The 27,792-nt window shown below is 44.0% G+C and overlaps 1 protein-coding gene and 1 long non-coding RNA gene across 6 annotated transcripts; both read left to right on the top strand.

Moving 5' to 3' along the window:
• Positions 1 to 337: 337 nt before the first annotated feature.
• LOC111853270 (uncharacterized) lies at positions 338 to 6,646 on the top strand. The gene is made up of 3 exons (XR_002840419.2): positions 338 to 694; positions 975 to 1,038; positions 5,618 to 6,646. It is a non-coding gene; the product is annotated as an uncharacterized lncRNA (long non-coding RNA).
• A 1,389-nt stretch (positions 6,647 to 8,035) lies between these two features.
• LOC111853266 (transmembrane protein 184A-like) lies at positions 8,036 to 27,181 on the top strand. Of its 5 annotated transcripts, none has more exons than XM_023829982.2 (10): positions 8,036 to 8,499; positions 9,002 to 9,232; positions 11,840 to 12,082; positions 15,898 to 16,063; positions 17,310 to 17,400; positions 18,534 to 18,609; positions 20,869 to 20,960; positions 21,178 to 21,347; positions 21,743 to 21,940; positions 25,431 to 27,181. In XM_023829982.2, the coding sequence occupies exons 2-10, from the start codon at positions 9,017 to 9,019 to the stop codon at positions 25,658 to 25,660; spliced, it is 1,482 nt and encodes a 493-aa protein (XP_023685750.1). In that variant the 5' UTR covers positions 8,036 to 8,499; positions 9,002 to 9,016; the 3' UTR covers positions 25,661 to 27,181. The 5 variants fall into 5 exon arrangements, with proteins under 5 accessions (XP_023685750.1, XP_072560730.1, XP_023685751.1 ...); XM_023829983.2 differs by lacking the exon at positions 8,036 to 8,499 and adding an exon at positions 8,529 to 8,666; XM_023829985.2 differs by lacking the exons at positions 8,036 to 8,499; positions 9,002 to 9,232 and adding an exon at positions 9,501 to 10,644.
• Positions 27,182 to 27,792: the final 611 nt, after the last annotated feature.

Raw genomic sequence — 27,792 nt, 5'->3', positions numbered from 1 at the left:
GCGTTGGGAAGTATCCAGGTACATCTCAAAAAATTAGAATATCGTGAAAAAGTTCAATATTTCTTGACATTCCTTTCAGAAGGTGAAATTCATATATTGTATACATTCATTACACATAGAGTGAAATATGTCAAGCCTTTATTTCTTGGAATTTCGATGATTATGGCTTACAGATAATAAAACCCAAAATTCACTGTCTCAGAAAATTAGAATATCACATAAGATCAATTAAAAAAAAGATATTTTAAACAGAAATGTCAGGCTTCTGAAAATTATGTTCATTCCTATGCACTCAATACTTGGTTGGGCCTCCTTTTGCATGAATTACAGCATCAATGTGGCGTGGCATGGAGGCGATCAGCCTGTGGCACTGCTGAGGTGTAATGGAAGCCCAGGTTGCTTTGATAGCAGCCTTCAGGTCATCTGCATTGTTAGATCTGGTGTCTCTCATCTTCCTCTTGACACTGTCTCAGAAAACACTTCGGGTACAATTTTTTTAGATGTACCTGTATATTCCAAAGTGGCCTGATAAAAACGGTATCTCTTTAAGCTGTCTGGTATATTTGGTTGAGACTCGTTTGTAGCCGACGTACAGACAGCGTCCTTCCTTCTTCTTTGGCTATGGTGCACAGCCCCCTAGTGGACGAAAGCGGAACAGCCAGGGAACCACTGCTGACAACCCCTGATGCAAAAGGTACATTTATTCCCGGAATGAAAACCTATAGCAGAAAGGCGCAGATGCCTGAGGAAGTAATTTCAATTAAACATATTGTTGGGCGGCTAGAGGGATCCTGAATCTGCACTCAGTCGCCGCGTCTCGCGCTCTTAAGACACGCATCTTTTGGAAACATGCGCCAGGCACGTAGACGCGAGCTATTCAGAAGTTATCAAAAAGGCTTGATTAACCTTATTCTGCTTATTTGTTCATGAAAACAGACACGATGATGATTTTGTTTCTTTATTTTTTTATATAGGAGCACAATAATAACCCCAAGGAGAAAAAAAGGAAAGGAAGCTGCTTTCTTTCATAATTGTGAGGTAATTATTTTGGGTTTTGCCGACGTCCGTATCACCATCGCCTGCCTTCTGGCAAAACACAAAAGTGTGGCATTAAAATTGGTCGCAGTTAAGTACTGCAGAGATATGTAGAGTTGAGACTTTTAGCAGAGTAAATAAAAGATATCACTCAGTACAACCATTCTCCTCATAAAGTTAACTTGGTGTAATACATTCATGAGATAAAAAGGTAATGCCACATACTACTTGAATAGCACTGAGTATTTAAAAGTGTTAAAGTATACTATACAATTTAAAAATACTATGAGCAATACCCTTAGATAGTGACCATAGTTAAACAAAAATATAAAGGCCTAATATTCCTTCTTGTTTCACTGAGCCTAATACTATAAGATTTATAGTATTGATTTATATAAATAATTGTTTTGCTTCCTTAAATTGACCTGAATAGGTGTTACCTGTAAAAATGAGTCTGTTACATTGTTTAGTAAAGCCTCATGTCTATGAAGACTGGCATAGCCTACAATCCTGGAGTGAAATATTTCCTCAAAGGCAATTAACATGTAATTTTAAAGGGTACAACAGCATTTCGCCTGAGATCTAAACCTGTCAACTGTGATACTCCAGAACCCTAACTGGACCAGTGCTCCAGCCAAGTTCCCAAATCAGACCTTATCACTAAACCCAAGGGCACCCAAGGCGACCGCCTCTTTGCATGCCAACTGGCAATACATTTCCTTGAATCATCACTGAAAACACAGACGTGTTTTAAGGTCTCTCAAGCAAAAGACGGTAAGCTAAGCAAATTAGACAGAAAGAGAGTACCACACAGACATCTATGCGCTTAAGAGAAGGCATCTTTCATGCTTGACCAGAAAGGAAGTTTCATTTCAAACATATACACAGCCAATCAAAGAGAGAGAGAGAGAGAGAGAGAGAGAGAGAATGCTCACTTTGGTTAAAAGTTAACCAGACTAGACTCCTAGGAATTTTTCCTCTTCAATAGGCAGAACGAATCAAAATAAAGATCAAAGTCACCAAATTTTCTCATAAAGACTACAAAATCTTCACAGCTTGTACCCAGAACCTGAAAATCAAGTTCAAAAAGACGAGAAGCTTGTAGAAAAGCAATTGTGCTGGACTGCATTTTCACAGACAAATCTGTGGCGAGTCAGCCTGGGCACCAGAGAACAGATGCACAAGAGAGTTGACTTATCCAAATAATGTTCTTAATCCAAAATTTTATTGTGGCTCCTTTAAGACACACACACACAAAATTAATTGAAAAAAATAAATTAAACCCTACTATTTAAAACACAAAACCAGCAAGTAACCCACAGCCACTACACAGCTAAGATGCCCCCCAGCCCCTGAGACTCCCTCCAGCCCTGCATCCACCAGGTCCCCACTGGCTGTATTTAAAGCCCTAACAAGTGGGCCGATGTGATTGAGCCCAGCTGGGTTTCATTAATTGAGAAACTCGGAGGGCACAAGGCCGTGGAAAGGCTGGATGTGTCACGGCGCCTCCTGCTGCCTCCCACCATGCACAGCCATATGCCCGCCTATTCCTGCTCTGCTGCATGGTACCTCAGAAAGAAAGTAAGAATGGCATGAATGAAACATGGACAGTACAAAATAACCTGTGAAAAGAAGGAAAAAAACACCGGGGGAATGTACTATAATTAATTTGGACCACAATTACTCACCTTTATCTCTCCACAGCAGCAGCATATCATAATAAAGAGATTAGGTGCTATTTTGTTCATTTTAAGGGAAAATAAAGCACTTCTGTTAAGTTACAACAATTCACGGTAGAAAAAATTCATGAATTAGAGTGTAATCTTGCTAAATTGTCATTCCAAAGCTGCTTCCTGTGGTCTCCAATTTTTTCTATAAGGGTAACAACATTTGAGCTTTAAACTGTGTTTAAAAGTGATTAATCGCTTTATAGCATGTCCATAAACATCTGTGTTCATAAATAGCATTCTGTTATTTCCAAAAAGGGACTTTCAGGAAAGGGGCTGTTTTTGTGATAAAAATGACCATCCAGCTACACGAACCTGATTCTGTCTGCATGAAAATATTTAATTTCAATATGTGGCAAGATGAATCTCTGGAAAACGGAAGGAAGATGTGGTTTGTCTGGTCTGGTGTTTGCTTCAAGAAGCACAGCATCATGCAGGAGAAGAGAAAAATGGAAGGAATCTCTGCAATGTCACGTTATTGTGAAATTAAAAACACGCACATGTATTATTTCACGAACTTAATACTCAGCCTAACTGCTTAAATCAAAAATTTCCAGTGGAAAGGTTACTTTTAGCTCAAATTGTAACATAGAGGAATTAAATGTTATAAATATAATAGCATGTTTTGTAAAATTCTCACTAAGCAGCTTGATAATTGATAATTTCAACAGACAAACAACAATTCCAAAAACAATCAAGTAAAAAAAAAAAGATGTTCTGTTTTCAATGCACTTTGGGGCACCTTCAGCATCTCACTGTGAATCCCTGCTTTGACTCTATCATGTTTGTATTTTATAATTTCATGAAATGGGGTAAAGCACAGTTTTCATGCAGTTGAAGGAGATAAAAATCTCCCAAATTGAAATCTTCACTGTGTCAGTATTGATATGTCAGTGCAGTTTATGATCAATAGGTTTATATTTAAAACTTTCTGCAGAATCAAAGGCGTTGGTTGGGGGGGGGGGGACCGAATTATCACCGGATGAAATCAGCGAGCATGATAAGTACAGCTGTAGTGATTCTTTCCTTTCTCTGATACTGAGCCCAGCAGTGCCTTCCAGATTTATAGAAGATAAGCTGCCATATTTTGAGAGCACAATAGATAAATTAAATTTAAAGGAAGCAGCAGTCTATCTGGGCTGAAGGCCTCGGGCAGACTCATCGTTAATGAGCATTACAGGCTGGTGTGTCTCTCTATGAGAGCAACCAGACCCAAGAAAGGACCCAGAAACCATGCCTTTTGAGCTGGAACATCATAATATCAGCCAGGAAGAGACTCCAAAATGGACCTTTCTGCATACTGAAGTGCACTGCAATCACGCTCCAGCCATCGACCCACGTAACGGCAATCTCACGGGCCATCAAGCTGGGCCTCGATGGTCTTTACCAGTCTGTGCGAATCGCGTGGCCATAAGCAATCGGGCACCAACCTCCGTGGGAACGGAACACCACATCCCCAACATGGCAACAATGTATCTGCCTGGCAAGCACTTCAAGGAAACTGCATACAGCCACAAAGCCAGTGCTGAATATTAGAATCACATATTAGATTTCCAGCTAGGACTGTGAGCTCATTTTCACTGCATGCTAGGACAACTTTCTGTGTTTGAAACGCAGTCGTACGCATATTAAGAGGCGACTGTATTAGTTACTTTTATCTGTTCCCATCCTATGAAATGCAAAGGTGGGTAAGGGAGCGGAGGGGATAAAAGGGGATAAAAGCGCGACGATGCCGCAGACGCAGAGCCGATCTCTCCGTGTGAATAATGCCCAAATTACAGCAGCATTACAAGCTGGCCGCACGGCCACAGCTCGGCTGACGTAAATGAGACTGTCCCTGACTGGAAGGTTAATGTCACAGCTGTAGCTCACCACAGCCAGCTCCATTAAGTCAGCCTTTTATTAACTTTCCTACAACAGCGGATAATTGGTCCTCTCGCCGACTCGTTGAGTTTTAATTTAATTCTACTACTAAATTATGTGGAAGGTGCAGATTATGATTAGATATTGTAATTATGACCTCTCATATATATATCCATCCATCTTCCAACTGCTTATCCAGTACAGGATTGGGGGAGGGCAGGGGGCACTGGAGCCAATCCCAGGAAGCAGAGGGCACAAGGCAGGGGTACCTGGAATGGGATAGCACTCCACTGGAGGGCAGGCACACACACACATACAGATTAGGTATCTATATCTTTGTGGGGACTCTCCATTCATTTCTATGGGCACTACCCTTACCCTATCTACGATAAACCATACCCAGATCAACCCTTAACCATGACTATCGAAACAAAAGACAAGACTTTTGGCAGTTTTAGTTTTTGATTACAGTCACAGATTTTTATTAAATTGATGTTATCCTTGTGGGGACCAAAAAATGTCCGCACAAGGTAAAAAGTATCAGGTTTTTATTACAAAAACGTTGGGTCCCTGACATGTAATATATGCAAAACCACACACACACACACAATTGGCAATTTAAAGACTCCGAAACAGTCTAGCCACACCTTTCAACTGCTACAGAAAACATGCAAATTACACACAGACAGTGGGATGGGATTTGAATCCCCCTAGAGGTATAAAGGTGTAAGGCGACAGGACTACCCACCACATGAAGCCTATATGTGTATATATTAATGTGTGCGTGTGTATACACACACGTCTAGAATATCAAATTTTAAATAAATTCTTGTACTGAGATACATGTATCCGACACACAAAGATTACATGTGCTTAAAATATTGCAATGTTATACTAGCTACAGTATAGTCATGTGTTTATGTTGATTTATTCCCTGTTGATTTACTGGACGTGATGGTGGTAAATTACACTCTGCCTTTCGTCAACTTCAGAGGAGACCCGAAATGCCCATCCAGATGACGGAGAACCACGGGCAGTCAGCTAATCATCTGTCACTTGCAGAGGACTGGAGTTGGGTGGAAGATGGAAATGGAATGTGGGGGAGGAGGGGGCGGCCGATTTGTGAAAGGTAGCTGCTGAGATGTCAGTTTCCTACGCGGCCACTCCAAGTCAAAAGTCGCCTGAATGCCTGTGCAGGTGCAGCGCCGGATCGCCGCACAAAAGGCGGCGCCTCCGTAAACATCGTGGCACAAAAAGTTAAATACCCCCGAGTCAGCGAAAGCAGCAGGAGGGGAGGCAAAAAAAATTACATAAAACGAATCCCAGTCTAAAGGCACCGGTGACAACAGGCAGTCATTAAGTGTGGGCTCTTCACTCGCATCCAGGAGCATTTGCGGAAGCAAAAACGGCAATCAGCAAAACTCAGATGCAGAGGCCGCTCTCCGGCGCTAGCATGGACTTCATCTCTCTCCCCCTGCCTCTTCGCCTGTAAATAGCACAGTCATTATGAGGATTTTGGTTAATCTGTGTAGTTTCTCGGCCCATCTCCTATGGGGCTGGTCATCTCGAAGTGCACGTGCAGTGAGCACGCAATCTGGTTACAACAAGGTATTATAATTAAAACTATTATTTACACTTGGCTTTAAAATGCCTCTTGGATGATCAGATTGAAAGTGGACAGTGCTAAGTACAAGTGTAAATGACTACGAAGACACATTGCGATCTGATGACTCAAACCATTTGCCAATGTGGTCTATGACACATTTGGCCACATATCTTCTGTGTATAATGCGTCCAGGTGTGTCCCCGACATGGATGTCACAATAACTGTGCAGCACCATTCGACATTCTGGTGGAAGTGACATTAGGCTCAACTGCATGGACACTTTGGAGATGCACGACAGACACAGATGTAAGTGGCGATGTGTCTTGGCTGTCCACTTGTGATCTTCTTGCCGTAGATGTTTTTAAAACTAGGTATAAACAGGGCCTATGACTGCAGTTAAAGGACTGATATGTTCATTAAAATGACTGAGCAGGTTACAAAGTCTTGGGTGTTTCTGTGAGATTCTGTCAGTGTCTTACTCAAGGCATCTCCCAAGGCCTAGGCCGTGGACAGCTCACTTTTTTGCTTTGCCTGTGGCTCTCTATCCACCCAAAGCAGGCTTTCTTCTAAAGCTCATCTCTGTTCCTTGTGTTTTACACCACCAGATGACAGCTCCCCTCGGACACACAGGTCTCCGATATCCAGCCTATATCAAGTTCAAACCCTTGGGCCTCAAAACATGACTTCTAGAGAGCAATGCAGCATTTCCACGAGAAATTCCTTACACAATGGAAAGGTTACAGCATCATGGAGCTATCTTATCCTATCTCCTGTTTAAAGGGCTCAGGGGTTTGGGGTTGTCTTCAATCTTCAATTTGCTTTCCCAGCATTCAGAACGCTGAATCTTACAGTTCAGACCTAAAACTGCACTTTAGCCAGGATAATACTGATGGCTTTCAGGGCACGTTCTGCTGCTAAGCAGGGAATGCTTGCAGGAATAGTCATATATATTGTTGTCATATATATCTTTGGATGCAACAAAGATGGGAGAAATGAGACTTTTAAGTCTTTTAACTTGTCGGATTTAAGGTACCACTGTTTAAATGGACTTCGTATTCGTTCACTTACATTTTGCCCATAATACCTTAAATCCTACAAGTTACCCGATAAGCCAGTAACCCCGCTTCGTAGTACAGGCCCCAGGTCACTAGATAAATAAAAATACAGCGACCAAACAGACCTTCGTTACTGCATCCTGACAGTCACATGTCTGGGGGTCTTGAGCAAAGCCCATAACCCCCAGCATCACTGCAGGTGGTGACCCTTTGCTGCCAAGCTTGATCTCACCTATTTGTCTGTGTGTCATAGAGAGCAGGATGGGGTAGGCAAAGAAAGAATTCACCCACAAGGGATCAATAAAGTGTCATTATTATCATTATTGTTACATCTAACACAACTCACTCTTAGCTTCTGATTTACAGTTACTCTTTTCCTAGAATCTCTAAGAGCATTTACAGATTTTAAAGGGACAGACATAACAGCAAATGCGCTGGGTATTTTAATGTCATTAAATGGACATGATCATCACACTAATTATACAAAACATGAAAATAGCACAATGCATTTTCAGGGAATCTGTAGGAGGTACACTGTTCTGGCTGAGAACTGTTTTCAGCCATTCGAAGGTGGTTCATTCAAACTGCTATTAAAATTTCAACGCCTTCTACTGCCACCTCTTAAAGGTCAGGACAGTCGGTGAGAAACGTTCACTGCCTCCAGTTTCATTGGCATGAGCATGCGCACAACTCTCATCATTTTTGAATGGTTTTTCAACATAGAAAACGTGATCTCCTACGAGTAAAAGCAATTCTAATTGAATCCAGTTGCTTCTCTAATAGTTTCTTCAGATGAGGTTATCTGCATGACGCAGCTTTCAATTTCACCTTTTCAAATGAATTCACTTATTATTCACTCATTAGAATTCAACTTAACGTCCCGCTCCCAATCTCCATATACATAAACAAAATGACATCACTTTATTTATCTTACACACACCTTCTGAGATGTGATTTTGTAACAAACTTTCTATTGGTTCTTAAAATAATAGGACTTAAAATACATATATTGTTTAGCTATACGGTATAGCATGACCGCATCTTAATTGCCACTTAACATAATGCAGCGCTACCGAAAGTGATTTCTGAGACTCACGCTTGCCGACGGCTTTGAGACCCTGGGCTCGGGGCGCAGTAATACGTTTACTACTAGCTATTATCTGTTTGCGATTGCATTTATCGGGGATCTGTCTTCTTTGGTGAAGTACAATAGGTAAGACGTACTCCCTGTTCACTATACGTTTAAATGGCATTAAATCAAGTAGCGCTAAATGAGAACGTGTATCTTACGGCCTCCATATACGGGCTTTTGCTGCAGCACCGGTGTTTCCTGGCTCGTATGGCGGCCGATCGTCACTTACTTCCCTGTAGCCGTAACAAGTGTGTAGCATAGACTATTCGATCAAATTAAAATGTTTTAAGAACTGCTGCATGTGGGAAGGGGGTTTTAGCAGTTTGTTTCTACGATCTCCCGTTTCTGATATATGGTACGGGTTTATAAAAGGGAAGGATTACTGGCAATTTTGAATAAGAAATTATTTAATGTGCTAGACTATCCACACATATTCTAACCGCTTATCTTGGTCAGAATGGCAGAGGAGCATGCATTTTAAAAATGCATTATTGTATACGAAACTATGTCATAGAATATTTTGGGAAAATACGCATATATGAAACAAATGTCTTAGTTTACATTATTCTTTCTTTTTTTCCAGACCCAGGAGCTAAGGATGGCAACCCAGCCCATTATTAAGCATAAGCAGCGAGTGGAGACCATTAACGGGATAAAGACCCAGGTGGTGTGCACGGAATTCAGTAACTTCATTTTCATCGTGGTTACCCAGTATGGAAAGATGGGGACATTAATATCAGTCACGCCTGACTCCAGAAACGCTGACATCGGTACTCGTACTTTTACCACTAAAGTACTGCTGGGGAAGGATGAGGTAAAATCGCAGCTCTCCTGTGCTTAAATGTACGAATTATTTTTTAAGTGTATGAAGAGAAATGAATGTATTGCAATCATAAGGACCCGTTATGTCACAACATTTATTTGCAGGCTTTGACTCACGTTTACGCCAAAAACTTAGTGACTTTCGTCTCGCAAGAGGCGGGCAACAAGGCGGTGCTCTTGGGACTGGCGCTGAAAGACAGCACCGTCGAGGGGCTGAAAGCCATGAAAGAGGCGATCAAGAGCTGTCAAGTGTGGTGATATCAGGCTTGTTATCGGGGAAATCATGGACGCCTGATAACAAGTGGGAGCGTCATCTGTTGGAGGAGCGTAATCGGCTAACCCTGGTCGAGATACTGTATGATGAACACTGAAGTTCAAACAATGTGATGGACTGGAGGAGACTTCCGGTCTTTTCCTCTCAGAAACGCCAAAGAATTGCTTTATTTTGGAATTCATTGCTCTTTTAAATTAAACTGCGGGTAATTTTATAACAACATTTAAGGAAATTTTTCGGAACGCCAGTGCATACAACCGGGATATTGTCGAATATACTGAAATGTATAGGTTTTTTTTTTTGCAAACGACATTCCTTATACGACAGTGGGAAATGTACTGTGCTGACTTAATTTCTGAAAACAAACATAAACCTGACCTCGTAAAAATATCATTTGAGTATTTTATATATTTTGTGTTTATACAATAAAGGTTTTCCGCATATTTCCGAGTATTTCTCAGATTCCAACCAGGTAACCGACCGCCCGTGGTACAGGGCAGAAAGCTGGTTAAGATGCGCTCCTTTCTAGGCTACAGTACAACAAGCCCGAACCCCGACACGTGAGCCATGCTGCCTCACTTGCTTATGGTCGTTTGTGACAAGATGGGCAATCGCTGTCACGTGATGAAGGCCACGCACGGGTCATGTGATCAGGGTCTGTCGCTTGTTCTTCACCTGCCCGATATGTGCCCAACACTCGCGCAGGTGGACTAACCAGTAGTTCGGATTAAGTGGGCATTACTTAATATATACACGTGTAAAGCAAGAACGATTTATAGATGTAGCATTTTGATAGGAAGCTGGCTTTTAAAACACAAGTTATGTTTTCTCTTTAAATAGGTTTGCGGTCGGTAAAACGAGGAAGCAAAATCTTTTGGTCGTAAGTGACAGGACTCCGAAAGGCAGCCATTACACCTGGCTGTGGCATCTTTCGCGTTCGTCTGAGTGTTTTAAATGCAAAGGTTGATCGCAGATTGGAGATTTATGGCGTGTACAGTCGTGCACTTCTGAGAGCAGCAGGTGTATTTTCTTCGTGATAGAATCTTTCTAAAATCCAGTAACGATCCAGTTGTTAAATCTTTAAACTTAGTTACCTTGTTAAAACGCTGGAGAGGAATTTATACGATAAGGTAAGTTTTCATATTGCTGTATGCACAAAATAACTTTTGGGAAATATGTGAAGCAAAGAAATCTTGTATATCCCCGAATTATTTATCTTTTATTGTTACATTTACTGCCAACCGAAGTCCCTTAAGTGCGGATCATTTAATACATCCGCTTATTTGTGTTAGATTGCTAATAAACCGAACAGTCGGTTGCTCCCAATAAAGATCTCATGAACTCTAAAAGCCGATGTAAACCATTTAGTCCATACAGGTTGTGTTAACAGGCGACATTAAATTTTAACTGAAGTCACAGCAATGCAAATCACCGTTTAGACGAATTGCTACCAAACACTATTTACTTTGAACATATCACCAAGGAAGGGGATATGTTTTTTTTTTTTTGGCCGTAAAAGTTTATTTCAGCAAATGAGTTGTTTTACCGCTCAAAATAGTAGCATGTATAAGGAAACTTTTTATTTGGGGTGCTTTTACGACCTAGATTTACAATGCAACAAGCTTAACAATTTAATCGTGAAAATGTTAAAGCATTTGGCGATTTTTTTTTTTGTACTCAAGCATAGGCATATGTTATAGAAGGCATGCTGCAGAATTAACAAACTTGTTTTTTCATATCTGCTACGCAAATTTTTCTCGCGGCTTGCTTTCTTCTGCCTGACATATTTTCTGTGGATATATATAGTGCTCATTGATGCTTTTGGCAGCCGGAAAACCTGTCCAGGACACCAAAGGCAATGTCTAACAGCGGCTAGACAGTTTGAATCGCACATGCATATTTTAACAAGAGAAGAAGTCATCTGGTTTCAGCGCTTGGTATCAGCTTGTTACCTGTACTAATACCTGTATGAAGTTTAACCACTAAGCAACTTGACAAAAAAAAATGGTACCATTTCATAGCTACAACCTAGTACAGTTGTTTTGAATTTAATTTGGAGAAATATTTGGAACCTTAAATGTTTTTTTTAGCTTTAGATCAGTGGATGACCAAACACTCTAGTGTTGCAGGGTTGTTTCATGGTCCCACTTTTGTATCAGTACTTGCATTGTCTCCCTACTGGAGTAACTGCTTCTTGTCATATGCTACAGCCTGACTATTTCCCTGTATGGGTGAACTAGTTCTGAGAACTGGATGGCAGAGTTTATGTTCCTGCACCTGTAATATTGCAGTTTGAGATTTTTAATCTGGGTTCTGTCTTTTTAGATGAATGGTTCTGGTTCTTGGATGGAAGTGAACACCACACCTGAGATGGATGTAAAAATCCCCAGGCAAGAGTCAAAGTTTCTGGCTCACATGCTGCCAAACGTGACGGACATGAAAAACATGACCTTCGTGCTGTCAGGAAACGGCTCCATCGTGGAGGACCAGATCTTTCTCAACACTGTGGCCGCGCAGGCCCTGTCGGGGGTCTTCGTTTGGTCGGCGCTACTCATTACCTGCCACCAGGTGAGTCACCCCACCCTTCACCTTCCCATAACTACCTGCCAGCATTATCTTGCTTAAGCATGACAAACAAACAAAACCAGCGTCAAGCACATTCTGTAAGGAGCGGTTCTATTGCCAGCTGAAAACAATGGCAGCTGACAGAGCCTTTAACGGATCGTCTTGCTATTGATTGCTGAAACTTGAACTGGATTTTTTATTGCGACGCAACCTTTCAGAACCGGTGATGAAATAAATGAGGCTTTTGTAGGCAAACAAGTTCCAGGGCGTGTGAGGTGAGAATCAAAGGGATTCAGGGCATTGCGAGTCTCTGCAGCCTCCTCCCTCACTTCAGGGCCGACACGTGCTGAGATTAGTCTGCTGGGACATGTATTCTCACTGACAGAGTGTCTCTTTGCTGGTAGAGCTCATGGTGCGGTCGCCTTGTCCTCTACCTTCTCTTGCCAGCCTGTGAGAGTCTCCCCCTCACTAGCATGTGTATGTCAGTGAGCAGAGTCACACCTAACCGTCCTCGGTCAAAGTTTCCCATGTGACACAAGCTCCTGTATCTGATAAGGGGAACAATGTAAACAAGCCGTTTATTGATTCGAGGGACTCTCCATGTCTGCCTTACGGATGGAATTGACTGCAGTGTTGATTTAAGTAACCTTTGTATCTAGTTTTCTCATGTGGCGTGTGCAGTCGCACTGAGGAATACCCATGATGTTCGAAGGGTTTAGGGTTTGTGAAAGGGACTGAAGGGAAGTGTGTGTGCTTTGAATTCTTGGTGTCGTATAGGTCTGTGTGTAACAGGCTGTGCTTAGTAGTTGTGTGGCTGTTGGGCCGGGCCCCCTACTCACCTGTCATCTGTAGTCAGTGTATCAGATATGGCCCCTCTGTTTGTGTGAGACGGTGGGGGCAGTGGTATTCCACAGAGGAATACTGCTATTTCAAATGTTTTCTCAGCTCATCCACTTGTGTGTAAGTGGGAGCAGTAAGATCTCCCGTGCGTCCCCCCCAATACCTGGGAACATACTAGGAGTTGGGAGGGGGGGAATCAGTTTAGTGACAATTCAGAATTCTTCAAGGTAGTGATTTTTAATTTGTCAGGAGAGTTAAAAATAGATTTAAACCTATATAATTACAACAACGTATGTTTAAATTTAATGGTCATGTTTGTGACTTCTTCTAACATATTTGTCAGTACACACAGCCCGATTTTAAAAAAAAAAAAAAAAAAAAAAAGTGTGTGTGTGTGTGTGTGTGTGTGTGTGTGTATATGTATATATATTATACATACACACAGCATTATTAGGAGACCACAGCAAAATTTTCAGTTTTACTAATTTCTCAATTTATGCGTATCTGCCTGTGTAAAAAATAAATTTTTTTTTTCCAAACTGCAGCCTGATTCTTCTCTGTTCCTCATTAATGAAGGGCTTCTTCCTTGCTTTATGGGACTCCAGCCCTGCTTCTAGGAGCCTGATACAAACTGTCCTAGCAGTGCACTTCACACCTTCACTAAATGTTTCCCATTCCTTTTGAAGGTCACTTGAGGTCATCCTCCGATTTATGAGACACTGCCGGATAAGTTGACATTAGGAAGTCGCTTCGGCCCTCTACCCGGCTGGTGTCTCCTGCTTCACCTTATTCTTGTGTACTGTTGTCTTAGAAACTTTGAGCCTGGAAGCAGTCTGCTTCACAGCATAACCTTCTGCCAGCAGAACCAGGATTAAACCCTAATTTAAAAATCCAGATTTTTTTTTTTTTTTTTTGTATTTTAAGATTTTAATATGGAATGGTCTTCCGGCAGCCCAGAAATTTAACCACTGTTAACTTTCTCCGGGACGCTCTGGTGTCCAATCCGCCTCTGTCGGCCGTGACCCCACCTGCCGAATGCCGTGCAAAGTTAAAATGTCGCACGTAAAATGTGACCTTTTAAATGCCGCTCGCGCTCCCTCCCCGAGGAGGGCGTTTAGCAACCGCGCAGTACGTGGTGCACCGCGGAAGTGTGCAGCCAAAGGAAAACAAGTGTGATTGAAGAGCGTTTTGTGTGCTTCAGTTTGTCATACAGCTCAGGAATGTATGACACCCGGTTGGTAAAGCGATGGATTGCGCAACCTATAAATGAGCTGCTGTTTGTTCAGCTATATGCTGTAGGATTTCAAAATAAAAATAAAAAAAAACTACTAATTGCTCTCTAGATCACTGTAAAATTAATTTGCCGTTCTTGGGTATCTGCGGGCGGGGGCCACTGAGAGTTGTGCAAGTACAGAAGATGGTAGCAGAAAAAATTTCCCGGAATGGTTAAGGTGTTAAAAACCACCTTAACTATTCATCGTTCAGTCTGGAGCTGTGCAAGAGCACCCTTCTGTCGTGCATGCTTCGCAGTTTGGTTTATGGCATTCAGCCAGGGAGCCCTTCTTCACTTTCAGTCTGTTATAATTGGTTGAACGTTAAGGGGAGAGAGTTTAAAAATCTCATTGGCTGATTTGTACCCGTTTTTGTGTGTCTGCAAAGCCCAGCTTCCTTTAAGTGAAACTTTTGGCTGGGTGTGAATGGTCCGGGAAGAATAAAGGGGTCCTCTTGCTGCTTGGATGGTGAGTCCCTGCCTCAGTCCGCTCTCTCATCGTGTAAATGCCTGTTTCAGTGGTCTCCAGCATACCATTGGCTAACTTTTCAAGCCGGGCTATTTGTATGCCAGCACGCTAACTTACCGGTGAGGCCATTCACCTTTCTGAATGTTGTCTCTGCCGTAGCCCATAAAAATGGCCCAGTGATTTGGGATACTGGATCTATTCCAATGAGCTGAATGCTCAACACACCACACACTGAAAGATCTTGAGGCTATGCAGTTGTAAGCTTTATTGCCTGTTAAATATGGAAATAGAAGCCATTCACTGTGTGGGGGAGGGTGGGCACAGTTAGCTGGAAAACTTTAGCCTATTGCTAAGCTGCTATGACACTGGGTCAGTCAGAAACCAGCTGCAAAAGCCTTCCCTTCTCCTACTGGGTCCTTTCGCCTCATGGGGCCTGCATGCTTCTTTCTAGAGTAGGGGGGGGGGGGGATTGGCTTTCTCTTACAGAACCACAGCCCATATGAGTTGCACTGAACAGCACTTTGCCTTAAGCACCTACTTAATGGGGAACTGATTGAAGCTGATATTTTTTTATCCAGGGATGTTTCTAGCTGTACTGGAGGTTCAGTGTTTACCTGCGGATAGAAAGTTGAGAATAATGTTTAGTGTTCGGTCTCCATTGTGTGGCAGTAATTACATGTATCTCGTGTTCCTGAGAGCCAGTAGGCTGTAACTGTAAGCAGAGTGTAGTTAAGAAGCTTTTGGTAGGTGATGGTCTTGTATGTTTTAAGGTGGACCTCCATCTCGCGTGTGATTGGAAGTGTTCACACATTTGGCTGCATTCAAGCTGACTTTCCATATTCAGCAGACAATGGTCTTGCTGTTCCAATCGCACAGTGCTGAGTTCTCCAATTGCTTTTGGTACCTGCAGGTTCTGTCTAGCTCTCAGTTCCTTTTCTTGCATGTCTGTTTCAATAAGTCTTTCCAGCAAGGCTGGTCCAACTCAGTGTGTCGCCCTAGGCGTCCCCCGTCTGAAATTGGCTGGCAAATCGGCTCCCTAGGCAGCCGCCTATGTCACTCATTTTTGTCTGTATTTTGTCTGTATTTGCACCAGAAAGACCCCACACAAATCATTGTGACTAACCATCCTTGAGAAAACCCTCTTAAAGTTGTCTGGTCACACGTTCTGGTCACACGTCCTGGCTGCACTATGAATGAGATGGGCACTGCGGCTCCTTTAATCCTGTTCATGCCCCCCAGATCTACTTGCACCTGCGCTCCTATACCGTCCCCAATGAGCAGCGCTACATCATCCGCATCCTTTTCATCGTTCCCATCTACGCCTTTGACTCATGGCTCAGCCTGCTCTTCATCAGCAACGACCAATACTATGTCTACTTCGATTCCATCCGTGACTGCTACGAAGGTGAGTGCGCCTCTGCCCCCTGCTGGCCTCTTCGCTGCATGACTATGTCTATCCGCTCTTTTGCTGTTAATCTAGCCTGGTGGTTCTCAGTCCTGTTCCTGGCACCCCCCCCCCCTCCCCGCCACAGTATTTTCATTCAAATCCTACCTTAATCAGGCTCATATGGTCCTCAATAGGCTAATAATGAATGTGGCAGGGTGAAAGCAGTGTGGGTTGGGATGAAAACAATTTGGGGGGGGGGTGTAGGTGCCAGGAATAGGATTGAGAACCACTGATCTAGCCCTTCAGATGAAGATGATGAAGGGATTCCCTGTGTGATAATCTGTGACATGCTAGATGAGTCTGTCTATCCATCCTCTGAACACTTATCTGGTCAGGATTGTGGCTAAATTAACCTAGGTCTCCAATAAATTAAGTGTTAATTAATAAATAGCGTTGTGCATAAATCTTATGGAAGGTGTAAAACGAACCGAGACATGAAGTTATGGGTGTTGTGTTGGGCATCGGGCCAGCAGGGGTGTGGCCCACTAAACTGATCAGACCTGTTCTCTCACGCTGTTCTCATCTGTCTTTTTCCCAGAGGAAAAAGCCATCATTGTTCTTTGTGGGTGTGGTCCCAGACCTGCCAGTTTCCTTTACATGATGAGGGCTTGACCTGTAGGCACCAAAAACAGGGATTGAAGATCTCCTGTCTAATAATGTTCATCTTAACACCGTCGTATGTCGGGAAGGGACGATGGGGGCAGGGTGGGTCCATCAGAGTCCTGTCATTGATTTAGTATTTTAATGACTGCTATGTTGGGCCCGTTAGTTGTTCTTTGTTAATAATGACGCACTCAGGAGGGGTGGAGCTTGTGGTTTTCTTTGTCGGTTTGTATTCTGGGTTGAATCAAACACAAGAGATTGAGTGTAACATTAATAATACCACTGCACCTGCCTGACCTCACTCCTTCCGTATTTCTGGTTTGTTATTGTGATATGTTAGTCCTTCTGCATGGGTGTTCACTCACCAGATATGGGAACTGGATGCGCTGACCTTAGCGTGCTCGCTGGCCAAGTTGAGGGTTAGAGGATTAGAGCACGTGATATGGTGGTGGATCTTCAGAGCCGGCAAACACAGTGAGGCCTCTGCCTGAGTGAAACTGATTAGTACCTTGGTCAGCTTTCCCCCTGTGTGTGAAGGACACTTGTCAAAAGCTTGAAGAAAGCCCTAAACCTGGCTGTCTCTTTCCTCTTTGTTGTACAGCGTTTGTCATATACAACTTCCTGAGCCTCTCGTTCGAGTACCTGGGAGGGGAGAGCGCCATCATGGCTGAAATCCGAGGGAAGCCCATCCAGTGAGTGTCCTCGCGTCTGTGCCACGCACATGCCCCTGTGCTTGGATTTTGGCCCCGCCCCTTCCATTGTCACATGACATAACCCCCCCACAGTTCTCACTTTCCTGTTGCCTTGTGGGAAACAGACTCTCATTGGTGTCAAGTCTCACGGTTTCCCCACAAGGCTGAAGTTTTTTAACCCATATTTCCATCTTTATTTGATGGCTCACTGCTTTCACCGGATTGTTCTGCTTTTTCGTCACCCATCTCATTGTCTTCACTGCAGCTAGGTTGACGTGTACGACCACTGTATGAGAAAATAAATCCACAGGGCACCATGATGTATGCTTCTGGAATGTCCTAGAACAGCATTTTGTCAGTCTAAATGAGGCATTTATACTTCTATAAATAAAATACTTCATTTTTCAGATAGTTGAACTTAATCCAGAGAGCTTCAAGGAGCTTCATATTTTAACCTGAATAAACTCAAGCTGAACACCACCCCCCCCCCCCCCACATGGATAAACTGAAGGTGTGAGATCTTCACATTGACTCCACACTGCCCCAGTGTAGCCACAGTGCAGGAGATCCCTCCCCGCCCAACCCATCCATGTTTTGTCAACCTGGTTCCATGGCCTGACACTAGGGGGAGAGTTTGAGCTGTGGCATGCGATAAAGCAACGCTGAGGGTTACCGTGACAATGGGCCTCTTTCACATGTATCCTTAGCCCCTGCCTCCTGGAGTGTAAAAAACAGATTAAAATGGGTGGAAAAATTCCAGAATCTTTCCATTCCATGGGAAGTTAAACTGGGGAAGTTGGAATATTTTCAAAGTTGGAAAGTTTCCTGGGGAATTAATGAGAATATATGGGAAATTAACTGGATAATTTCCAGTATTTTGCAACCCTACTTTGGATGGTGTCATTTTGAATGGAAAGGTGGTGGGATATCTTGAGATTTTATTGCATACTGCAGTGTTTCCCAATCTGGTCCTTGGGAACCCACAGACAGCCCAAATTTTTGCTTTGTGGACTATCTGGTAGGGAGCTGGGAGGGAGTAAAAACAGACTGAGGACCGGGTTGGGAAACACTGGCTTATCTAATATACTGAATATGGTGAAATTGGTAATGAATATGTATTCATTGGCGTGTAGGTCCAGCTGCCTGTATGGTACATGCTGTTTGGGTGGGACCAGCTATTCTATTGGGTTTCTGCGCTTCTGCAAACAGGTCAGTATTTCTCATCGGTACGGTTGTATGAATGTAACTTAATGGCACGCCTACTGAATATTAATGGAAGTTAATGGAATGGTGTGTATGAGTTTTAAAGGACTAGTAATTAATGGGGCAGGAGGGTATGTTGTGGATTTGGAAATAAAAAATGCTGTTCTGGTCATGCTTGCTTGTTTTTCAAAAGGACTGCTTGAGTTGGCTACCCCTTTGGGGAGACAGTCCTGTCATTTCATACAGCATGGATGGGCAGAGCAAATGAAAACCTATTTGGAGTAAACGTGACATGATATTGCTGGTCAGGTCTCACTCAGTTCTGCGAGGCAAGCTCTGGGGGACTGGTGAAGACAGTATGTAAGGGACACGTTGAACCAACTGCAGGGTGAATATTATACTGAAGTAGGGGCAGGTAAACAAAGCCACCCCCCACCATCATAAGATGGGATATGGGCGTGTGGCACTTTAGGGGAAGGCCGTTCTTATGTGTCGAAATTAGAGTGTATGTGTTTGGTTCTTGATTACATTTAAATTAGAACACCAAAAATATCAGTGAAACTTGTGTGTTAAATATGTCAGATTTGACATGTCGTCTGAGTAAATAATTGACAACCGCATGTCTAAGTGATGAGTTAAAATGTTTGGTTGAAATGTTTTGGCTTGTGCCATAGCGAGTGTAGCATTCCTAGGGATCAATAGGAGGTGATAGGGAGGTGTGCGCCCAGACAAGACAATCAGGCCTCTGAGATTCTGAGGGGATCAGCATCACCCCTACCGGAGTCTCAGTGGGGGGGTCAGGGAAGCAGCTTTGCATTCTGGATGCACTGACAGGTGTGTGAAGGCTACTGTGCTGATTTACATCAATTTGAATGACAGCGATTAGGTTACAAGTGAAATCTGGGCAGTAGAGCGTCAGGTGGCCAGTAGGGACTTCAATTTCTAAAAAAGCCCAGCTCAATTTTTACTGTTAATTTGCATAAAAAGCAGAGCTGTGATTTTTTTCAAAAAGCATAATGGACTTTTTCAAAAATAGTTTGTTATAATAATCAAAATACAAAGTTTCAGAATTAATAAATGCAAATAATATAGGTAATTTAAGAGCAGATTATTTTTAAAAATGTTTTTTATTCTCTACATATACTTGCAGTTCAACACTGTGCCCATTTGTAGCGGCATTTGGATGTAATGTTCAAATTTAGAAACAGAGCCCCTCTGTTAGAGACCCCGGCACCTTAATGTCCAGAATGCGTACTGTGGACACAGCCCTGCATGGCAGGATGTGCAGAACCAAAATCGGACCGCGGCGGCATTCCAGGTCAACCTGTACCCCTGGTTGCTCATACTTCCACTGTGGGTCCATCTAGGGAGTCTTACTATATTAATGGACCATTTGTGACTTTGATTACAGGCTGTAGGGGGGCAGTCTAACCCATTTAGCCATGTGATTTCTGGTTTTGTCGTATTGAAAATGCTTTGAAAATCCTCAGAAATGGCTAAATCAATGCCATCCTCCCCTGAACATGTATAGTTGATGGACATACCATTCAGTCGCTTGGTGTTGGTCCTCTGCCTGAGACTTTGGGGTTTGATGATCCCACTCGCCGCAGACGATGGTGCACATCATGATTTCACCACCACAGCTTTTCAGGCACCTATGAGCCAAAGCCCTTTAGCAAAATGTTTGTGTGTGCTAAGGTTAAACTTTCTAGAAATAATTCAGCATGGTGATTTATTTTTTTTTATTTTTTTTTATGTAATGTATTTTTTTTGGGCATGTGGGCAGTGATGGCTTAATGGTTAGGGAAGTGCACACGTAATTGAAGGATTGCAGGCTCGAATCCCCGACCAGCAAGGCACCACTGAGCTACTCTGAGCAAGGTACCACCCCCAAGCACTGCTCCCCAGGCGCTGAATTAGCTTCCCCCTGCTATGTCACATCGTCACATATGGGTTAAATGCAGAGAACACGTTTTGTTGTGCACTGTGTGCTGTGGTGTGTCAATAATGACAACTAATCATGAAATTCAAATTTGTATGCTTTGCGTTACATAGCACATTTACAGGTAGCGGGGTGGGTGGGAATATCGGGCAGCAGAGGCTTTTTTTTTTTTTTTTTTTTTTATATCAGGGATAGTTAGCATATGGAATGCAAGCTCTGATCATGGCACCTGGCGCTGCGGGAGGGGTGAACGCAGCCGCCAGTTCCTGGCTGGCCCTGCGCCGCCTTTCTGACGATTGTCTCTCTGTGTTTATATCTCCCAGGCGACACTGCAGTTCTGTGTCGTGAAACCCATCATGGCTGTCATCACCATCTTCCTTCAGGCTTTCGGCAAATATCACGACGGAGACTTTAAGTGAGGGGCCCCGGATGTTTATTCCTGATTACTTTTGATTATTTTTACCTCATTGCGTTTTACGGCATCTACATGATTGTATTTACACTAGTAATATGGTTTTTGACTGTGGTGATAGCTTGATGTAGCTAATTAAGCGGCCATCTTTAATGTTGACGAGTCCAGGTTCACGGTACCGATGAAATGACCCCCCCTCTGTCTGTCCCCTGGCCCGCAGTGTCACCGGGGGCTACCTCTACATCACCATCATCTACAACATCTCTGTTAGCCTGGCACTCTACGCCCTCTTCCTCTTCTACTTCGCCACTAGCGAGCTCCTGCGGCCATACGAGCCGGTACTGAAGTTCCTCACCATCAAGTCCGTCATTTTCCTCTCCTTCTGGCAAGGTCAGCTCCGTTTGTTTTTAAATTACATTTGAAAATGGTAGAAATAATGCAAAATATATTTGACACTTTAAGGTAGGTAGTTTTCCATTTCCATTTATGCATAATTCCGACATGTTTGATCGCTGTTTCATAATCAATATTTTAGTTGACCAAAGAGGCTGTAACTAGCCAAAACCATGGATGACGTACTGTATCAATGCAAACTGTCAATATGAGCAGCTTTTGGACTCATGGTGAATATACTTTCATATTTTGCAGTAATGTCAGTAGCTTAAAAATGAAGGATTGGCTATTACATGCTGTAAATGAAGCCTGGCTGTGTAAAAAGACATGATTGGTGGGTAGGTTGCGGTTCCTATGATGTGACCCACCCAGCTGATGTCTGGCGCCCGCAGGCATGGTTCTGGCCATCCTGGAGCGATGTGGCGTCATCCCGGAGGCACTGGTCATCGACGGGCACGAGGTGGGTGCCGGTACCGTGGCAGCGGGCTGGCAGAACTTCATCATCTGCATCGAGATGTTCTTCGCTGCCATAGCCCTCCGCTACGCCTTCACCTGCACCGTGTACCGGGAGAAGGACAACAAGGCTCCAGGTACCTCAGCTGGTCGCATCCATCCACGTGCAGAGTCCTGTTTCTCTGCTCCTGACCCGTCCTGATTGTGACGTGAGCAGGTGTCCAGCAGTGGGAGCTGAATGGCTGTGCGTTTTTGAGTGTGACCAGAGAGGGCTCTAAACCACAGCGGCACCCCCTCATGTTGGCTGGGCCGGTTCCGATCCTCCCCATTGATAGTCATGCCAGCCAGGCAGCTTACAGCCCATATGCTCTTACCATCACCCCGTTTCCTGTTTCCTGACACGGAGACAAAGTTTCCCCCGCTCACACTAACCACGTCCTCAGTGCACTGGAGCGGCTGAGAGGTGCTGGCAGGCCGTGTTTTCACCTGTACTTAGGCTGAAAGAAGGGAGGAAATGAAAGAGAAAAAGGGGTGTGACCCTCAGACTCGTTCTGCCTGGCTAACCAAACAGGTCATAGTGGTCTTAGACTGGACTAACGGCTCCATTTAATCACTCCTGGAGAACGTTCTAGTTTGTTAGCTTTAAATGCTAATTTGTCGACAATGCAGAGTGGGCTTACTTTATTATTTTAATTGATCCCAGCTGCATCTTCTGCCAGACCCACTGATTAGTGCCAGCTGTAGGACTCAGGCCACTCTTTCATAAACACTGTGCGGAGGACGGCATAGTGACTGACATAAGGCGGCCCTGGTGGATTTGGGCGCTAAAGAAAAGTTTTTGGTTTGGGGGGGGGGGGGGATTTAGCGGGCGGCTGGGAATTCTGGGAATGTGGAGCTGAAATAGCCCCGATACTCATGGGGGAGTCCTGATCGGGCAGAACACGTGAAAACCAGACCCCATTATGCACGTACTGTATGACATTACTAACATTCCCGGCTGCTTTTAAAGCGATGCAGCAGCAACCTTAAATATACAGTTTAATAAATGATCCTTTTCAATAGAACAAGTATAATTGCACTTCAAGATGTAATTAATATTAATATTAAGTGCTCTGCGTTTTACAGCCACAGTGTGATATGCCGTAACAGGCTCCTGTTTATGCACGGCATGTCCTCACGAAGCACTCCGCATGTTCCCACACGCCCTCCCCAGCACCAAAACAGACCTTCATCTGCAGTGCATCCATGCCCGTTCACGCTCAGTGGCTTTAAGAGGCCAGCCTGATGTTGGGGGTGGTCTGCGCTTGTACCCCCAGGCGGCATGGCCAGCGGAGCGCAGCGTCGGTGGGCGTGCTCAGCCGTGGTGTTAAGGCTAAGCTCTGCAGCCAGCTAAGCTGCCGTCCCCTGTAGCACATTATTTATCGCGACCGTCCACCTAGAGGACGATGCAGTTTGTTAAAGCCATGCTTCTTGCTGTCAGCAGGGGGCGGTGTTGGGGGGAGTATAGCTTCACTGCCTTGCCTGAAACCTGGGAAAGTGAAACATCGCGGGAAACATAAACGGGGATGTACTGCTGGGGTATCTAGAAAGAACAGCGTTATTAAGCAGGTCTGTGCCTGACTGGTACCAAATCTGGTCACGTGATGTTCGTAGCCAGGGCAGATGGGGAGCACTTGCTGGGTGGGGCGTCGTCTCCACGGCGCCATTGACACAGCAGGGTGTGACCGTCATCATGGAGACAGACTAATGCATTGATGATTTCATCACCATGATCGCACCTGTAGTATTCTCAGGAGTTCTTTCGTAAGCTGTACGTATTCCGGACAGAAACTGTAAACCAGAGCATTACGGTCAGCTGGCAGAGTGCGGCTGGGGCCGGCCTCTCAGGAAGAGTCTCGAGATCAGAGCTGATGGCCGATTCGGTTTAGTGAGATCCCCCGCTGTGAGTAGGCAAATGTAGACTTGACCCAGTGTGGGGTGTTGTTTGTCACTGGACAGGCTGAGCTGGTGTCTGTGTAGGATGCCTTGTGGAAAATAGAATATGAGTAACCTCAACTGTGGATTTCGATGGCTTAAAGAAACCTCCCTGTGTAATTATGATTCACTTTTAGTTTGATAAGACAAATGAAAGACTATAGCTGGCTACTTAAACATTATGCCACCATAAAAGATAAAAAAATTCCACAAAAACTTCATTTTAATAAGTGATGTGCCTCATGACAAATAGTCATTTTTATAAGCAGCTAAACATGTTACTTGTATTGCATGTATTGCAGCCTGTGATTGGCCTGTTTCTTGCAATTCCCGGCTATCTTTCACTGCGGTCCCAGATAAACATGCTACTTTGTGCATGTATCTCAGCCTGTGATTGGCTGGTTTCCTGAAGACACAGATATCACTGATCCATAAGCAGGAAGCATGGGCAGGGTTACCGCTTAATATGACTCCTGCCTACTGTGATTTAGTTACACTTGTCTTCCTGGGTTTGTCACAGAGATCAGCGGAATACCAATGAGGTTCGGGGGATAGATTGTCCCGGATTGGAGCATAAAGCTCTAACTGGTGACTTTTGTTTTAAAAGTTAACACAGTGTGCGTATTCTAACGCCTTTCAGATAGAATTTCCCTGATAATGAACGTCTCGTTGTAGCTGGGTGGGTTTCCTTCACACGCCGGTTTCACATCATGAGGGCTGTGTCCAGCCTGCGGCGCCCCCTGCTGGCCATGATCTAAAGCTGGAGCCTGAAACATGGGGGGGGGGGTCTTCTCCAGTAGCATAGCCGCAGACCCTGAACCTCTATGCGTGGCTTTCCTCTATACCAGTGTCGCTCAATCCGGTCTTCGGGGACTCTCAGCCGGTCCACATTTTTGGTCCCTCCCAGCCCCTGGTAGGGATCAGAAACGTGGACCCGTTTGTAGGTTCCAAAAGACCGGATTGGGAAACGCTGCTCCGTATGTTTTGGGAAAAGGTCCCCCGCTTTGCCCTCATCCTACACCCTCAGCTGTAGGCACACCTCCTACCCCTAAATCATGTTTAACACCTAGAGGAGCGTCTGGACTGTTACCCACAAATCGGTGGCTGTAGGGCCTCACACACAACGGATTAAAGCATCTTATGCTACCCCCACAGCTAGCTTCCGAGGTCTGGGACGACACTATTCTATTAATAAATCCTATTAAACGTCTAAGAGCTTCTGTTCCTCTTTTATCTAATTTCATTTGAGCAAAACGGAGGCAGCCGTTAGCTGCCGAGAGGCCTCAGTGTTGTGTCCAACTTCAGCTTTCAGGCCTACATGCCTCCTGAACAGCAGGCGGAAGCAACAGTGCATCGCTGAGACTCTGTGGATGGCTAGCGAGGCCTGAGTAAGCTGGGGGGAGTCAAGTTTTTAAACCCAGAATTAAAATAGCCAGAGCGTAGCTAATTTGGAGGCCGATTCGGGAGCCGTTTATCAGAGTGCATGCAGAACATGACCTCAAACTATATATAACTGCATGAGAGAAACTTTCTCTACTGAGGGAGCTTCTGTAAGAGAGCCCCCCCGCCATGTGCACAGAGCGGGCCCTGAACAGCGCCCCCCTGTGTCTGTCTTTGACCAGCGCGTCTGTCTTCTCGTCTTATTTCCCTCAGCCAACGGTGCGCCCATGCAGAGCATCTCCAGCGGGCTGAAGGAGACCATCAACCCTAACGACATGGTGCAGGACGCCATCCACAACTTCTCCCCAGCTTACCAGCAGTACACGCAGCAGTCCACCCAGGAGGTGGAGCAAAACGGCAAGGTGGCCGCCGCCATCGCCAGCTCCAAGAAGCCCAAGAAGAACGACAAGATTATGCTGATCACTTCAGACGACGAGTTCTAGGGCCCTGGGTGGGGGGGGGGGGAGCTTTCCAAGCCCAGCCGATTGGTTCCCCTGCCTGTCATCACAAATGCCATTGGCTATCATCCAGACCTGACCGGACAGACTGAACTTTCAGCTCCAAAAAGGTTGTGCTGTTAGGGATGCAGAGGGGAAACTCCAGGAGCCTTTTCTCCATTCAGCGTCAATGGATCTGATGCTTAAGATGACCACCTGCCAAGCAGGGACATTGAAGGCCAAGTATTATCTGCTGTGATTCGATGCTCTACGTTTTATGTATAATCGGGAGGTTGAAGGGGCATCAGGAATCAGAAAAGATACGTATAGAGACCTTTGAGCTGGTTTATAATGCAATGTTGGACCTTGGTATTGATTTTTACAGCATTAAATTAACGGTGGACTTTGAGCATAGGATCGAAATTCATTCTCCAAGGGTCAAAGCTATGAGACCGTGCACCAGTGGAGCTCCCTGCAACAGGCATGCATTTTTCTCCCTCATTATTTAATTTTAATGATATTTCTTTAAAATTTTGCACAAGCTATGTATGTATGGATTAAACAAACTTTCTGTTAATGAACACCTGTCCTGTTTTATAAAGACGTTTTCATTTTTAATCTTATGATGTAAGATCGATGTACCGCATTCCTCATGCGTCGGTCAAGAGAAATTGTTTAATTTTGATGGCTCATGTTAAGAGAGATTTTGTCATTCTATGCTGTAAATGTGTATGTACAAATTGGTTTATTGAAAGGAACGTGCACATCACACCAGTTCGACAGGACTCGTCCTGCTCAGTTTGAAGAAACACTATTACCTCAGAACTAATTCGGAAGTTGGAAAGAGAGATTCTTTTTAGCCATGTCATCATCCACCTTTGAACTTTATATAATTTTCTTGATTATTCTGCTAATGCAGCTTGTCACTTAGTTGAGTGGTGTGATATTCTAAATTCTTGTTTAGCATAACATATACCTGATGCATTAACGTGCAAGTCTAAGTGTATATAGTTAATATATTGAAACTTTAAATGCTGAGAAATCAGGTGTTAATGGTGACGTGACAGGACTCCTCCACAGGATTTATGTATATTACAGTATTCCTACAAACTATTTTAATTCATCATGTCACAACTTTTTTTTTTTCACACTGGTGCCAACGACAGCCGCTGTGTGCAAGCTGGAATCGTGAGGTAGGGGTGGAGCTGTCAAAGTTAGGCGTTCCTGTGTGGTACTCAGGGTAGGGGTTCAGTCCCAAACCCCCCCCCCCCCCTCTCAGCCCTGAGGCTGCCTTTCATTTTCTAGAGCCGAAATGCATCCCAAGAAATGATAACATCCACCCCCAAAAAAGGCAAATAACAAAAAGTAAACCAAATTAAGCAGTGGAATTAAGCCCACATGAACTGGGACTGTAACCCTTCTTGGAAACTACAGAGACTCCACAGAAATAGCCTCGTCTGATCATCTATTGTAAAATATTGTTTACTTGTATGTGCACAATAAAGCATTTTAAACAACCCTATAAAACTTTTTCCTGATGAGTTTGGGGGTTGGCATTGCACTCTGAAGTTACAAGTCAAAGAAGGTAAAAGCGAAGAGTAATTAAATTTCCATAATTTCATATCTGATCTCATAGCATAGTTTCCATTTACCCAATATGCTGGTTAATGTGGTGTCTTCTGCATCATAGTACATGGAATTAGCATTCTGGCTACTGTTTTCATGAGAGGGAAGAGACTTTATTAAAAGTACAAAAAAACAAACCGTAAACTCTTATATACAGCAATAATTTACTTTGTCATTTTCAAAACTTCAAAAAGGCTAGAACAAAATGTGTTTGTGCAGTCCATTAGCAAACCAGAATGAGCGTTAAATGCAACAGTTTGCATCTACATTAAAAATAACTGGACAGGAAGTACTGAAATTAAAATGCATATAAAACAGGAAATGACAACAGCACAGCAACTGCAGACTGACTCTGCCCACCAATGGGCAGGGGAGCAACTAGAAATTGCAGGCCCCCTGGCCCACATTGTAAATCATTGTAGGTATTCACAGGCTCCTGTGAAAGCTGCGCCCCCTGTGGCCATACTGCGCCAATGCTGGACCACAGCGTCACATGTGTTACGTGCCGCAAG

This window comes from Paramormyrops kingsleyae, chromosome 22 (assembly GCF_048594095.1).
Source record: "Paramormyrops kingsleyae isolate MSU_618 chromosome 22, PKINGS_0.4, whole genome shotgun sequence".
NCBI classification, from domain to species: Eukaryota; Metazoa; Chordata; class Actinopteri; order Osteoglossiformes; family Mormyridae; genus Paramormyrops; species Paramormyrops kingsleyae.
The sequence above is the reverse complement of the archived record's forward strand: the minus strand, read 5'-3'. Positions and strand labels throughout refer to the sequence as shown.